General features: G+C 36.0%; 1 protein-coding gene across 1 annotated transcript; it reads right to left on the bottom strand.

Annotated features, from left to right (window-relative positions):
- Nucleotides 1-16,494, bottom strand: LOC120347727 (pre-mRNA-splicing factor 38A-like). The gene is made up of 8 exons (XM_039417793.2): nt 16,244-16,494; nt 14,868-15,027; nt 7,776-7,897; nt 6,958-7,043; nt 4,491-4,651; nt 3,699-3,788; nt 2,576-2,668; nt 1-1,867 (listed from the first exon to the last, which is right to left on the bottom strand). The coding sequence occupies exons 1-8, from the start codon at nt 16,371-16,373 to the stop codon at nt 1,747-1,749; spliced, it is 963 nt and encodes a 320-aa protein (XP_039273727.1). The 5' UTR covers nt 16,374-16,494; the 3' UTR covers nt 1-1,746.
- Nucleotides 16,495-17,282: the final 788 nt, after the last annotated feature.

The raw sequence follows: 17,282 nt of genomic DNA, 5'->3' as shown, positions 1-17,282 counted from the left end.
TGACCATTGAGTTATCTGATTTATTCCCAAATTTTGTAAAGACATTAAAAACTGACAAATAAAGATCTAATATTAAGACCCCACAAAAAATTTCAAATGTTACTAAACTGTTAACAGTTTGCTGATTCGTTAATCTTAGGGAAGTAATCAAGGAAGTAAAACTTGGGAAAACACCCATTAAATAGAATTGAAAAAATCAGAATAATTTGGTTAAATTTGCACAATTTTGTCTGCATTATTTGTAAGTCTATCATTTGTGAAAGACCATCTTAAGTATCATAGTAAACAACAATTTATAAAAAGGGAATACAGTAATTAAGTTATGCTAGTTTAGCATGTAAAGCTGAAAGGGACAAAGTGGATAAAATTTGGTGCTAATATGAATACAAAATGCATCCAAGTATGCCCATGTAGTTTAGTACCAGAAGCATGGGCGTGGCCAAGAATTTTCAAAGTGGGGTTATAAATTTAAATTGTCTAGTTGGAGCGTAACAGCTAGCGCAGTATTTCCCAAACTTTTTGGGACGCGGCCCATGTTTTAATAATCTTATTTTTGACGGTCTATGTCGTATCAATTCCTTTGCCTAACAAACGAGGACAGGTAATGTTTCATCTAAATCACGATAACACTGAAGATAATAATTCGTTGGATGAGATTGCTTTAGACTGCACAAGTTATCAATTGTCTTAGCAATTGATGAGAACAAACTCGTAGTTCCGACAGCAAATCTCGACCTGAATTTTGTCATCAAATTAGTAAGAAATCAAAATGCTGCCTTCCACATATGGTTTTTCTATTTAACCGTTCTAACAACAGTTTCGTCTGCAACGATCAAACAGAAATATGCAATGGCTTTAAATCAATCATTAAAGATCGATCAAACTCTTTCATATCGTCGCGGACCCCTGTGCAGTCATCACGGACCTCCAGCGGTCCGTGGACTTCAGTTTGGGGAACCCTGAGCTAGCGGGTCTGGCCAAGGCAGAAAAAAGTGGGTTTTCAAGTCTTGAAGATCTAAATGTATTTCAAGCTAAAAAAAATTAAAGAATGTGATAAAAAAGGTGTTTTTCTACATTTTGAAAGAGGAGGTTCCCAACCGCCATACCCCCCTGACCACAAGTACAAGGGCATGGCTTAACAATTTTCACATATGTCATTTCCAAGCCACCCACAAATTACATCGCTGCGACATCACAATCACAGCTCGTCAAAGTATAGAATGTAGCAGGGAATGAGATCTATACACAAAGGGCTTAAGAAATGTAGTGTTCTTCCAATGACGATGCAGCAATATACAGACATTAGATTTCCCAGCTCACATTATTTTTTATTTCAATATTTCGATAAAGCATTCTCAGTTTAAAAAGGTTGGCCGATATCAAGTAATAAATCATGGCGGCAGGGGTCTAAGTAGGATGAAGCTTTCTTTCAACATCAGGTCAACAAACTGAGCCACATACCGGTAGCATCGATATAAATTGCTCAAATTGTCAATGTAGTAATCTTAATTTTGTTTGGTCTGCGGTACTCAAGTTTCATAAATTTGTTCAGTGGCCATGTTGCAACATGTAATGCGTTTTTGTTTTAATACCTAATGAAAAGGTACATAATTGTAGCAACAAAATGAGCAGCATTGCATTGCTCTTTATAGTCAATATTTTGACACAGCATTCTGAGCCTGCAGCACTAAGTTTCTGTGATCTGAATTTGGCCAGTTGCTCTGTTTAACGAGTTCTCATGTCGTCTCATTTTAATGGTTTTAGTCCCAACTTTGCCCTCAATTCATTTGCTTGTTGGATTTCCAAATCTTCTCCAGATTTTTCTTTCTTCTTTTCCTTTTTATTCTTCTTGTGTTTCTTCTTTGATCTGTATGTGGAGATATAGAGGTGATTAAAAACTTTCGATAATCCCGTAGTATATGTACCAGGTTAGGGTTAGGCCATAATTTTATTCAAATTTTTCTTATTTAAGTTATATTACAAGTTCGGGGACTGTCCGTGTTAGCTGAGTGAATATAACCCTATAGGTTTCAATCCCTTCACACAACTTGATGTAAAGTAGGCGAACAAAATTAGTTACTTCCATATTGGTACACATACTTCTGAAGCTCCAAATTTTCAGCGTCATCCATTTTCTCTTAACATGCGCAATGATACTCAATATTATCGCAGGTATTATTTACGGTACCTATATATGCATGGGTTGTATTCCAATTGTCTTTAAATGAATGCTTAAAACTCTAAATGCAGGGGTGTGCAACAGGTGGCTCGCGGGCCACAACCTGGCCCACCAAGCCATTTAGTGTGGTCTTTTTCAACACTCTGAATTCTCCACATCAAACATAAAAACCTAACTCTTTTTGCACTTGTCGTTGCGTTAAATCTGCAAACCCTGCTCTAAAGCAAGCAAAATTTTTCAATGCCATGTTTTAGTCTAGTTAAACAGTTGAATACTAGTTGGACGTTTTTCCTAGGTAGCTAATTTATATAATCAATTCTGTGCACCCAGTGTTATTGTGACGTTATGTAAGGCAAAACTCTTAAAAATTAAAAAAGACAATATCGCATTACTGACTTGTGTTCATCATCCTTATGTCTGTGATGAGATGATTTATACGGAGATCTTGAACGTGATCTGTCATAACGATGTCGCCTTGGTGGTGTCCGACTATACAGAGACAAAAATACAAATTAGTTTAATTCTTTGATTTTTGTGGGAATTGATAATTTAAATCATGATGCATGCATTATGATATAGGGCTGGGAAGCTGGTTACAGATCACACTGGCTCCAGTTCAGGAGCCACAATAGATACGAACTGTGGCTCGGGCTCCTGAGTCCTGAGAAAAATTTTTAGCGTCGGAATTGAGCTCAAGCTGCGACTTCAGCTTCATTAAGGTTTCTAATTGTGACCACACCATGGAATATCTTCCCAATGCAGTTTTGCAGGAGAGGGAGCTTCAAATATATAAATTCAAATTGAAATCTTTAAATTAACATCATAAATTAAAAATTGAAAAATTTATGAGCTGAAAAGGATAGGTTTCAATATTTAAATACCATTTAAAAAATTTCAATACTATTAAAAATTTATGTAAGAAAATAATTAAATGGTTAGGTAATCTCCATCTCTCTCGCTCCATCTGACATGGTAAGCTTAGTTACATCTCCGACTCCAGCTCTACCAAAATGTCACGGCTTCTGCTCCAGCCCTGGATTAGGTATTCAATATTCTAGCAGAACAGGTAATGAATTCAAACCATATTGTCAGACACTGTTGAATATATTTGCTATTTGTTTTGCAACACAAGGAAACGGATTTCTGTGTTAATAAAGGCAATACTTCAGGTCAGTATGGTATAGCAGGGCTACTCAACTGGCGGACTGTGGTCCAAATCCGGACCTTTCGGGCATTCGATTCGGACTGCGCCTAATTCTTTATTTTGGATCATTAGCCCCACTTTTGAAGTTTCCTTTTATAAAATCACTTTTATAGATTTAAATATATATGAAAAAAACTATAATGCCATAATAAACAATCTTGAATAGTTAATAATCATTAGTCTGCCGAGGAAGTGTGTGTTTAAGGATCCTGAAATATAATTTCTGGAAAGACCGGACTCAAATATTTTTTGAAGTTTTGTATGCGGATCTTCGGTAAAAATAGTTGAGTAGCCCTGCTCTATAGCTCCACACACCTTCTGTGTCTTCTTCTTGGTGATCTACTTCTTGATCTTCTATATCTTGGAGAAGGAGACCTTCTGATTCTATCATGATCTCTACGATGCCTAGAAAAATGATAATACCAGACCAATTAGATTTTTTACACCATTGCAAACCTTTTATTGCATAGCTTTACTCAGAAATCAATCAATTTTCTGGATTAGGTGGATGCTTGTGATCTTGCTGTGAGAGAATTGTCAGGAGCATTTTGAGACTGTTGGGCAAATTAAACAAACTGAACACTGAACAGACTAACAAACTGGAACATTTTAGGTTGGGTTGCATGCATCACGGAACCGTAATCCATAAAAAAACTATCATAAGAGTATTTTGCCAATGAAAGTGAACTTCCTCCGATGAACGGAGACAGTATATAGACAATCATTGTGCCTTGGTGATGAACTGTGCATTAATTAAGTGACATGAATCAATTATTATCCATGAAAAAAAAACTCAAGAACGTTTTCCATATGAAAGCGAACAGCCTTCAAAGGTACTCCCGTAGTGTGTGTACCAGGTTGGGGTTAGGCCATAATTTTATTCTATTTTCCTTAGTTTAATTCTATTACTAGTTCGGGGACTGTCTGTGTTTGCCAAGTGAATATACCCCTTCCCATAGGTTTCAGTTCCTTCACACAACTTGATGTAAAGTAGGCGAACAAAATTAGTTACCTCCATTTTGATACACACACTTCTGAAGCGCCCTTCAAAGAACTGAAATAAATATCAAGACATTGTTTTTCTTTTCTTTATTACTAAGATTATACCTTGGTGATGGACTTCTGTGCCTTCGTAAAATTTCTTTTCTCTCAGGTACAGGTGACGGAGGTGCTTCATCATCACTTGATTCACCTAAATCATCGAGATCATCTTCTAAAGCTGATACTCGGACCTCTAGCTTTTCGTTTTCTTCTAAAATGTGTCGCTTCTAATAAAAAAAAATATTTTACTGCAACGCTATCAAAGTTTTAAAATTCTGTAGAGAATTACCTTACAGCAAATGACTCTATGAATCAGTGGCTCAATGGCATAGTGCAGGGTGGTCCAAGATTGGCAGCTCCGCGGGCCACAAAATTACTTTTACATTGTTCACGGGCCACAATAGTGCCAAGAACTTTGCTCGTTTAACTTCGCTAGTTGCCTCAGCAAGCCATAACACTAGTCAATTCAGTGACATTAATGATGCAACAATATGTTAAAAGATTTTTTGGTTAATTTTAAGACGAAACAACACGAAATGCGATTTTTGATTCCTCTTCGAATGCGACGCGGGCCACAGATAAAAGAGTGGCGGGGTTTGGACCACCCTGGCCTAGTGGTTAAAGCGCTAGACTTAATTGTGTTGACATCTCAGTAGGGATGGGCAATGTAGAATAATTTACTATTCTAGAATATTCTAGAATAGTTAAATCGAATCCAGAATACCGAATCCTATTCTTTTTTCATACTTATTCAAAAAGTGGGAATTTCCACAATGCTGGATTTAGATGTTAAAAAGTTTTAAATGTATAACTATAAATGTATTATTTATTTGGAAATGTCCTGAACACTGGATTAAACGGGCATTTCTCAGGGCAATAAAATTCAAGAATATTACAATATTTTTTGCCTTCAATAGTTCCAAATGTATGTAATCCCTAAACACCGATATGCTAAATTAAGACACGCTTCACACACTTTAATAGTAAGCGGTTATATACAAAAAGAGATATGAAACGGCATTAATCATTATTAATATGCCTAGTGAACTAAAACATACCCGCTGAGAATTAATTAGATGCAGGACCAGCGTGTGGCCACTGCAACCTACGCGGCCGTTGGTGGTTCCACCATCAATTAAAATCAACTTTTTATTCTGTGCAGGCAAGTAAAACCTTTTTATTCTGTGCGAGCAAGTAAAACCAAGTTCCTGTAAACGCGATTCAGTACTTAGTTATTAGGCAATAACATCTATTAGAAAATGAATTAGTCTTTAGATGTTATTACCTAATAACTATCATTACATACTTAATCTACCCAGACTTGGCCGTGCATAAACTCAATACGTCACTATCTTCGCCAGATGCGTCTATTTTGAACGATAGAAACGGACCGATACAGATGTAATGTTTTGAGAGTGGAGTTTGAATGTGACAGATTTTCGCGTATTGCGATATAACTTTGTATTTCGGAAAATGGTGTAATAAATTATTCGTAAATATTATTTGATCTAAATTAATCACAAGCAATGTTCTAACATTCAACGCCTGGCTTTTGGTTTACATGCATCTTTTTGTGGTAAAACTCGCAGGTCTCGAGATATCTTAATGTAAAATGAAGCAAGGCACGTCTGTAAACAATTGAAGATTGTTGCAATAAGACTATCGGAATATCGCTAGTAAGTCGGCACAAATAATTAATATTATTATACGTTAGCTATATAGCAAATCAGTAGAACGCAAAAACGGTGCAATAACGAGTCTTCGCCGTGAGGTGTACTTCGCCGACTTCTTGTTCTGAATATGCAGATTGAGATTACAGTGTTTGATGTTTACCGATTTTACGAGCAGACGCAAGTTATGTTAAACGAGAGAGATTTCCACGAGAGAAAAAACGCTCGTGAGATTTCGACGCGAGAAAAAACGCTCGTCTTTAATTGATAAATTAGAAACTCGAAATACAAAAATTGACGCTTGGCGCCGGAGAGGCGGAAACCGAATCCTGTTATCGGATCCCGTTGGATTCGAATACTTTGGGATTCGAATCCTCCGGATTCGGTATTCTATATTGCCCATCCCTACATCTCAGATACCTGTGGCTGCTTGTTTAAGGCCTTGTTCAGGGTAGAAGACATGAACAAGCATAATATAGAATACTTCTTTGAGAAAAAAATCAAGGCTAAACATGAAAACGCTGTTTTAAAGAAATATTATAATTTTTGTTTTAAACTCGCCAACTCTTTATTGAATTGAAATACTTCTGTGAATATATCCTCGAACTATGATTAGTTACCACTGGGTTTAAATCAGGCTTCATACACACAATCGCATCCAGGATGTAATAAATTAGATAGACAATGCTCCTTACACTATCTGTAGATGGATGCAGAGCCTTGTTTATAGCCAAAGGAATATAAACCCGTCTTTTGATAACATCACATACTTCTTTGTTATTTTTCAAACCAAATTTTTTTAAATTCCAATATTCGCCCTTTTGTCCCAGATTCAAGCAATATATAGAATAATATCAACGAACCTGAATTCTGGGTAATATAATATCACATTCACGATCTTCTCGTAAAAGGGTATCAATGAATTCATCAACATGTGCGATCACAAAATCTGTAAATAATATTATAGTTATGTACAAGTCATATTTTGGAGCGATTCTTAGGCGCTCAAGAAGTATGTGCACCAATATGGAGGTAAATAATTTTGTTCGCCTATTTTACATCAAGTTGTGTAAAGGGAGGGAAGCCGAAGGGCAGGGGGTATATTCACTTGGCTAACACGAACAGTCCCCCAACTCGTAATAGATAATTGGAATAAAATTATGGCCTAAACCTAACATGGTACACAAACTATGGGAGTACTTATTCTTATGCATTATAGATGTTTCTCAGACCCTATATCTATTCAAACAACTCAAAAAATTCATGATAAAAAAATAAATAAAAATAAAATACCAAAATCAGCTGAACCATAAGAAAACAACTGAATTTTTAAAATAGGGGTTGCTATGCTTTTTTTATGAGGTTTTCTCACTGCAAGAAAGCTCTAACAAGCAGACAGTAATAAGGAAGGAGCTGCTGTTTTTGGAAGGACAGCAATCTATGCTTGAAAATTAGATGGAAGACTTCAATGACCTAAGGACTCTTTAGTCCCAGAAGCTCTTGGCACTTTTGTGAACGCCCGTAAATTCAATCAGGGATTAATTTCCATTGTTTTAAGCATATCTCCTCTTGGCACTTTAGTGATCGCCCGTAATTTCACTCATAGATAAATCTCCTTTGTTTCTGAGTGTGGGCCCTTGCTTTGAGCAGATTTTCTCAAAAAATAGGATGAAACACTTACTCCCATCTCTTCCTTGTTTCTTTATTTTTCTGAAATCATTATACAAAGGTTCTAAATATTTGTAGCAATCCAGTGACGTTCCTGTGATTCGCAGATAAAAAGCACCAAGACATCGGACATATCTGTAAAAAATAAAAACATGAGCAAATGTAATCAAACGATGGGGAGCGCCTCACAAATGGGGAGTAGATAATTTTTCGAGGGGGCGTGAAGCTAATAAAAAATAAAAATATTTGTTAGATTTGATTTTGCCAGTCTTATTTTGGATATTAACCTATTTTTATTTTAGATATTTACGTTTTATTCGAATATTTTCAACATGTTTTTTGTATAAAACATACTTTCGCCTTACTATCTGTTATGTTTAGCTTATCGTTAGCTAGTTATTTTATACGTGGGGCACAAGACTTGACAAATTTTAAAAGAGTGCACAGCTTAAAAAGTTGAGTACCATTGAAATAGACCAATGCTGAGTTAAACTATACTAACATACCGTATATTTTCGCACATACGCCGAGTTTAAAACACAAAAAAAAAGTTGCCAAACTAAGGGGGCGGCTTATGCTCGCATAACTCAGATTGCATAAAAAAATCGACTCATTCGCGCATGACTTTGATCACGCAACGAGATTGACATTTAGCTAACTTGCCGGTAATTCCAAAAGCTTCAAACCGCACTAAGTTCTCACGATAAAGAACGCACACACACAATCGCTTGTGCCGGTGTGATTGTCTCATCATACAGCTGAGGGCTCGTACAGTCTGTGATTGGTTGTTAAACACGTGACGCTTGTACAGTCTGATTGGCGTCGATTTACGGCCAGCGTTTCGTGGTGAAACGTTATCATTTAGTGCACTATCGCGGTACAACGCAAGTAACGGCGCCCTCATTTTGATCACCTTTACGATATGTTATCCTTTTCAGTTGCGCTGATAAAGACTCTTATCACCGTTATAATTGAAATATTTACCGTTACATATGCATGACATCGCTTACGCTGTTGAGGTGATGACACAATATTTAAAATTAAATGATAAATAAAATTATTCAAATCGCATTACGGAGCAACATCGAAATAATGGAGCTTGTAAATATGTCACAAAACGACATTCATTCTACGACGTTTGAAAATCCTTTTAATAGCAACTTCCGAATCAGCGATTTATAAGAATGTGTTAATACAACATTCGATTTAAAAGAAATTGCTTTATGCTGATCCCTTCTGTTTTATCCCTTCATTAATACAAATCACCGCGCATTGAAAAGCAATATAGACTTATTAACATAAATTTACAAGTAAGAATCAGGTAGAATAATACTCACAGTCACAGCATTAATTCTTAACAATAAAACTGTAATTTCAATTATTTTGAACAACCATTTAACTGAAAAGTTGAAATAACATATGAATATGGTGTGATAAATATTGCTGTACGTCAATGGGTTAGGCGACAGCTGTGTTATCCGTTTTTTTCCTGAATCAGCAAAACGGAAGGGTCATAAATCAAATACGTTATCTCGTGGTAGCGTTTTCTTTCTGAAGTGCCGATATCGGGCAGGAAGTGCTTGCCACGTTTTTGTTTTTAAAGGATTAACACAAATAACAGCTGGTATACAAAGTCAATTAAATAATCGGCAGACACTTTGGCATACATTATAAAATATATCAGCCCATATATGAAGCTTACACAAATCATGTTTGAGAAGACTTGCGAAAAATAACCAAATTTATTGCCGTTGCCGCTCAGGATATCTCGACTACGTTAATATAAAATAAGGATTGTAAAATATTTTCAATCAAAAATGTTCTCATGTCATACATTCGGTACTTCAAGTCGGCGCTGATTTAATTCCTTTTATGTTGACAGTAATCCGCAAAGTGCTGTCTTCCATTACGATTTGTAGAAACGGCGTATATGCGAATTTTTATAAATTCACTATTTTGAAGCTGGTATTAGGGAGTCGGCTTATTCGCGAGATAGGCGTAATTTCGAGAAAATACGGTACATATGTAGAAATAAGATACAAAGTATGAGCAAATGTAAAATATTTGATAATATTCTTTTCCAGTGAGTTCCAAAAAAAAAACTGAAATAGTATAAAATATTTTGCTCCACTTACTGAACAAAAAACCCCAAATATAAAAATTTTGTCTTGCTTTTCAGTTTAGTTGAGTTTTTTTTTTGAGAAAGCTCTCAGATAAGACGTAACGGGGACATTACAACACCACCAGTGCTAATTAGCTGCTTAGAATCAACAGATTGCAGTAGGCAGGAAATCTAGTTTAAAATCAAGGCAAACTTTGACTTATGTTCACGTTGGCATTGAGGCCATAGTTATGATAATTTTAATTTTCCTTTTTTGATTTCAAGTATATTTAGGTTCGATTAAAACCGAACCTGTATTTGTTTTTTTGTTTTTGAAGGCAGCATGTCATGTTAAGGTAGCTTATGTAATGACATCTACCGTTTATATATTTTCTAAAATAAGAGAACCTGTTGTTGAAGAATTTCAAACAAAAAAGAAACTATCCTAAGCAGTGTTAACTCTAAGCAAATTATGAGTGCGAAAGTGCTTCGCAGTCCAAAAAAAAAGTGCGAAAGTGCTTTTGCCGATTTTAACAAGTTAGGTGCCCTAGCCTTTCATATAACCCATTTAAAACGGCATAGATACTCGAAAAAGCGCTCCTCCGGTTAATATTATGAATTGAAGAGAAGCCTTTTCGTTAACTGAGTTCCCTTTAAGCGAATTCATGTTTATTTAAAACAAGCGAATTCATCGGCAACGAAATGACATCTGCTAACACCTGCCGCGGACAAAACTTTCATGCAATGTATCACGGTGTCAGTTGCTTACTCGCGTAAACAGCAAAGACTTTCACATTTTTACTCTTTCCATCTAACAGACACCAGGCCGGCTGGAAACCATATTAGTTACAGGGTGGGTCGTTTGTACAAATCCGGTGCAAAATAATCCCCCCCCCCCCCCCCAAATATAAATAGCAATCAACTAATTAGGGTTAGGTGCGCTGGAAATTCAACTTTTCGATTCATCCCTAAACCTAATCTGATAATTATTAATTTGTGATTTTGAACCACTTTGAAAGTCGCCACCGGCTGTTTTAAAAGATAGGTTAACCTACGTTCCCTCCGAAATATTATGCAGGATACTCCCCTGTTTTAGGAGATAGGTTGACCTACTTTCCTTTCAAACTTTTTTCTCCAAAATATTACACAAGATCACTTTGAAAATCCTCCCGTTTCGTGAGCTAGCGTGACCTAATTTCTCATTTACATTTATATTATACTATTTCAGAGCTTACCCAAAGACAAGTAATTTTTAAATGTCCACATGCCTTGGTTTGCGTCCGAGTTAGTTTAAATCGGGCAGAAAACATCATATATTGGGAATTACGCATTCTCAGATATCGGACATCCAGTCGCGATATTCAATCGTTCATATGCACAAATCTCACATTAATAGTAATTGCTACCCAAGTTTGTAAAGTTTAGAAACCAACAAACAGAAAATAACTAACCTAAAACACAATTAAAATTCAGTCGGCAATAAATTCGTCGCCAAGACGATGCCATACAAAACAAAAAAGATTTGGTCGCGAGAGTTACGTGAGATGACTGCCGTTGTTTTTTAAGCAGAATGTAAAAAAATTTATAATTAATAAACGGGAGTTGCGACGCCCTTTACACATCGTGTGTATTAAACTTCCCTGGTAGGTACTTTGGTAAGTACTATTATTATTGTACCTATACACCTGTTGGAGTATTTCGGACAATTTCGAATTTAAAATAAATGAAAACCAGACATATAATAAAGACGCAAAAGTAAAATGAACATTTATTGAAAAAGTTATTATTTAAGAAAGACAACATGATCGTACAATTCCGCCAAAACCTCGATGTTCGCAAGTGAGATGATAAATAAATACTTCCCTGTATTCGATCAATTAACTTTAGCGTATCGTTGTTCTGCCAACAAACAGCCGGGTGCAAAATATTTCGGTCCTGTGATATGCTCACAAATATTCTCGATATAAATATCATACCCTCGCGTATGTACTTTCTATTAGCTCTTTAGTGATCCCTTCCATCCTTGGCCAAGTCATGTTTCGAATATGTGAACATTTTATTCGACCATACATGGCCGGCGGGATGTTAAAATTGTAAACAAGAGAGAGGTAAAATCAATCGCGAATTTCGTTATAACGGCTCGTTTACGAATTGTTGCGCCTGTTATCGTCGAAAATGATTACATTTGTTGTATTTTGAGGCATTTAAGCAGTAATAATTAGGGCATGACATCATCAAAATCGTCAAGTGGGATCTTGAAATTGCAATTCCGTAAATAAAATTGCGAATTATTCGGTAACGAATTCAGCTTTAATGACCGTCGGGGTATTGTTTTGTTGAAAATTATTATTAATTTGAGAGCGCCAAAAACATACAGTCCATACCGATGCGACTGCAATTTATATGGTCGCAATTGGTGTGGCGCGTTTATTGATAGTGTAAAATAAATTAAACGAATATCAATTATAACCAAGCCTGTCATCGTGTTTATTTTCTGTGGGCAGGAATCGTAAAATACCATCTTGAGACAAATTCACTTCTATTATAAAATCTTAATTTTCAGTTATTATCGTTATACAAATAACGTGTGGCAACTTTTTAATTTATCGTCGATCAAAAAACCACCCCACACTCGTCCAAACGTGTGTTGAGCTTGAACGACAGGAACAGATTCATCGAGGACCTTAATTAGGGAAAATATGTATTTTATCGGGAATGCAAAATAAATGTAACAAAACGCATTTTTTGTGATATAACTTTGTATTTTCGGAAACGGGTTGCCGTGAAAGGTAAAATTTGATCTAAATTAATTTCAAAAATGTTTTATTTTAAATGTAACAAAACACATTTGCGATATAACGTTGTATTTTCGAAAACGGGTGTCCTGAAAAGTAAAATATGATCTAAATTGATCGCAAAAATGTTTTATTTTAAATGTAACAAAACACATTTTCGCGATATAACCTTGTATTTTCGGAAACCGGTGTCGTGAAAAGCAAAATATGATCTAAATTAATCGCAAAAATGTTTTATTTTAAATGTAACAAAACACATTTTTCGAGATACAACTGTATTTTCGGATACGGGTGTCATGGAGAGTAAAATTTGATCTGAATTCACCGTAAATAATGTTTCATTCCAAATGTATCATAACGCATTTTTTTGCGATATAACTTTGTATTTTCGAAAACGGGGCGTCACGAAAATTATTAATTTAATGTTTTATCTATCGTCTAACTAACGTCTGGAACACATCATTTTCGGGGAGAACTCTAGCCCGCAAAACGTCATTTAATTTAAAATAGAGAATGTTTCACGCATTTCAAAACGGAAAATCACCAGTAAGTGGACAGGGATTAAACCCTCCGGATTCAGTATTCTATATCCCCCGTGTCAGAACTTTCTGAAGAATGGAACAAAGAACCCGTCAAACCGCCTAATAATTAGGGCGTGACAATATCAAAATCGTCAAGAAACTGGTGAATTTGCAAATTCCATAAATAAAATTGTGAATTGCTCGGTAACATTTTAGCTATAATTATCGCCGGGGTATTGTTTTGTTGAAAACAGGTTGAAACTTGAGGGAATTAGTTACAATTAGCGCCTGACCTCTATTAGGCACTCGAGCACTCGAAAAAAAAAGCACTCGAGCCCAATCTTTTTAGCATTAAGTCGCATACGTAAAATATCCTGTAAAAGAAGTGCTGTTCATTAACGTCATCTCGCCTTATGACCACGCAGAAATGCTTTTATTGCCGAATTATTCAATCACTATTTCAAATCAACATTCAGGATAGGCACAAAACCTGGATATCGCCGCCAAAACGATCGGTGGGTGACAAGAACAATTAGCGATTACAACGGAATTAACCAGTAAAAAGGCTTTGTTGCCGATTTTTTAATGTTTCCACCACGTTTATTCGGTACTCCTTAAAAATATTCGATTTAAAAAAATATTGAATTTTGCCCACCCCTCCTCGCATATCAATGAGAAATAGTTGTGTAATTATCGCCAAATTCCGGAAAATGCCACGTCCTTTCAACATTGTAATTACAATAAAATGGCACTTAATGGTATTTTGTGAATTTGTTGATTTTGCAAATCTGTGACATGCTGCTAAAAGTTTCGTCTGATTTGAAAATCGTGCAGTTTGGTCACAATTCATCCAAAGTGACTAAAACAGTTACTAACACTTTTTATAGTCATTTTGAATTCATCGATATCATTGATAGTCACATGACATGACCACTCTCGTTCAAAGAAACGCCCCGGGAGCGTTTTTTGCGGGAGAAGCGGAATCCGTGTGCTTGTATAATAATCATATTATAAACAAGAATTTTGCCGTTAATGCAAAAGCTTTATCTCCTATGTCTGCATCTCATAGGTTAGAATTCCGGTAAATATCGTTATGATATGCAGAATTGAGTTACAAAAGTACCAGTATGTTACTTATTTGTCAACTTAATACTCGAAAATATTTGTTAACTTTGAATTTTTATTCCCTTTCAAAATCGGAAAAAAGTGCTATTTCTCTTCAAAATCGGAAAAAAGTGCTATTTCGCAGTCCCTAAAAAAAGTTGCGAAAGTGCTTCGCAATTTTCGCAAAAAAGTGCGCTAATAGTGAACACTGATCCTAAGTGATTCAAGAGTCTTGCTGCACACTAACACAAATATATTTCTGTAACGTTTCGTCTGACCACGGTCAAACTTCCTCAGACATACATATTTCAACTCCGAGGAAGTCTGAGGAAGTTTGACCGTGGTCAGACGAAACGTTACAAAAATATATTTGTGTTAGTGTGCAGCAAGACTATTTATTGAATTACTCAGGATAGTTATCTTCACTCTTGCTACAGCATCCTTGCATTATATGCATACGGATCCACCGACGCAAAAGCATAGAAAACGGAAAAGTAGTTGGTCTTGTAGAAACCCAATCGATAAAAAAAGAAACTGTTCTTAAAATTTTCCTACAACTGAGCATGGCTTTCATTTGGACTTACTTGAAATCCTCTGTCTTTATAAATTCCACAATAATATCTTTGTCTGGTTGAATCTGAAGCATTTTCAAAATCAAACATAAGAAAGGTGTTGGTTTGATATTTCCTCCATAAACTCCACCAATGTACTTAAGTTCCATTGCCTTGTCTACAAGCAGCTCGGCTAAAAATAAAAATGTGATTATTCATCACAATCAATAAAAAATTAGTAGACTAGATATGAATGTAAAAGAAATTCAGACATCGGGATGTATAAGACCTGCAATATGTTAAACACGATTGCACGAAATGCAACCCTGAATATACAACGAGAATATCGGTTGAAAACCGAAGACTTATCGATCGATAGTTAGGGGATCCCCCAAAACAGAAACTGCAGTTTCGATTCATCCGCTCTTGTAACTTGCGCACTGCGCATCGCACACACACACTCGGCGGGTTTCGAAATTCTCTCGCTTTAAAAAATCTAGATCACTATATCAATAATTGATTGATAACTCGCTAATTATACGACATAATTCGCCCAAAATCAATAGGCTTCTGGTCCGAGATAAGATGAATGCACATGCAAAATCTGGAGCAGATTCAACCTCGCTTTCGTGAGATATCGCGTGCATCTAACAGACACACAGACAGACATACATACAGACAAATACCTATCAATATACTTACCGATCTTAAGATCGATAAGTAATGACTGTTAACTGCCAAACAACAATTGTAATATATACCATAAGTGATATAGACCAAACAATATTCCAACAAACCAAGTTGGGACAAATAAGGAGACAACGCATGATAATGAAAATTGGAAGGCTGCGTAGGGATAAATTTAAGCATGTTCATATGATTTTGAACAAACATTCATGCTGGGGATGGGCCTTTATAAATATCTGATGATTAAAGAATAGAGTCATACATTTTTTCCAGTAGAATCGATTAAAGTTTGATACTTAAACGCTGTAATTATTTGTGACTTTTCATTGTAATAGCTCATCCAGACATATAAACTCTTGAATGCTACCTAAAATTTTCCTATCCAGCCTTCTATAAATAGAATTATTTTTTCCGAAGAATCTAATGGTGTCGTTTTCTGATTCGTTTTACAGGTTTAGTTTATTGCACTGTGCTAGTTTGTGCTGATATACCGTAAAGGCCCAAATTACCTCGTAAAGGTGTGGTTTGCAATCACTGTTATAATTGAGGTTCTTTATTAATGTCAGCATGAGGGGAATTTGAGAACTGCTCAAATTTACAAATAACCCTGTTTCAAACCCACAGATTACAATATTACTGTATTAAATGATACAGTACGGTACCGGTATCAATCAACCATAAATGAACTCCCAGACCAGGAAATCGTTCTGGTATTAATTTACCTGTAAGAGCAAAGCATTCTTCTTTCCAATACTTGCTGTCATAAATACGCGATCTTATAATCTTTTCCACCAAATACTGCGGATTTGTTCCTTTCACAGTAACCGCATCTTTCACTGTGCGATTCGCCATATCTTATAAAACTGCGGGAAAAACGAGAAATCAACCCGAAAACTGTTGATTTATCGTGATAGTACCTCACGCTTTTTAACACAGTTGACGAAAACCAGCAACCTTGATCTTTAGCCCCGACTAACGGATATGAAATTTCAAAAGTTTGTAACTGGTTGGCTTGAATAAAAAAAAATTTAATGATTGTAATTTCAGTGGTTTCAGTGTTATTGTCTCTAAAAGGATAATGCATATATCTATTTCAAAAATTTATGTAAGTTTTTTGTGGTGACGTCATTAAAAACAGATTGCGTGCCGTGTGACGGCTTCGCGATCGCCTTTCAGCGAAGTCAGTATTTTTTGACAGGGAAGACTTCCTTTACCCTATTGCAATAGATTAGATACTTCGTTTTGATTACATTCAATCTATAGTAATTCGTGATTTGGTCCAACAATCCCAACAGAAGACGTGATTCATTGATGCATGTTAGCGAATGGAGCCGGCTTTCCGGGATGAGAAGGTGCGTCAATATTTCATCGCCAATTTCTATATTTATGGAAACGGCGGCTAGATCGATATAATGGTTTACTCTGAACTACAGCAGAGCAATACGCTGCAAAACTCATCGCAGTGAATGACATATTGGGCCGAATATAGTTAGTGGGTAGGCCTAGACATGGGAGTTCAGATAGGTAAGGGGTTGGGTTTAGAGTTTAGACAGTGGGAGGTCAGGTACGGTTAGTGGACGTGGGAGATCATACAGAGCTAGTGGGTGGCATTGGACATATGGAGATAAGTTGGGGTTTGACATTTAACAATTCGTTAGAAAATGGTATTAAAAGTGGAAAGTCAGGAGCTACCCACTGAGAAGATCGGGTGGGGAAGAGGATGTGATGAAGAATTCAGGAATGCTTAAAGAAATGGGTCGT

This window comes from Styela clava, chromosome 11 (genome assembly GCF_964204865.1).
Source record: "Styela clava chromosome 11, kaStyClav1.hap1.2, whole genome shotgun sequence".
In the NCBI taxonomy this organism is placed as follows: domain Eukaryota; kingdom Metazoa; phylum Chordata; class Ascidiacea; order Stolidobranchia; family Styelidae; genus Styela; species Styela clava.
Note: the sequence above shows the minus strand (reverse complement) of the source record. Positions and strands in the feature narration are given on the sequence as shown.

Bases quoted from the DNA above. Each gene is read 5' to 3' on its own strand.
- LOC120347727 (XM_039417793.2), bottom strand. From the start codon at position 16,373: ATGGCGAATCGCACAGTGAAAGATGCGGTTACTGTGAAAGGAACAAAT. The intron at 7,044-7,775 runs GTAAGTGTTTCA...TATTATTTACAG, and splicing joins GAAACAAGGAAGAGATGGGA to ATTTTGTGATCGCACATGTT. The intron at 1,868-2,575 runs GTCAGTAATGCG...CTCCACATACAG, and splicing joins CATAAGGATGATGAACACAA to ATCAAAGAAGAAACACAAGA.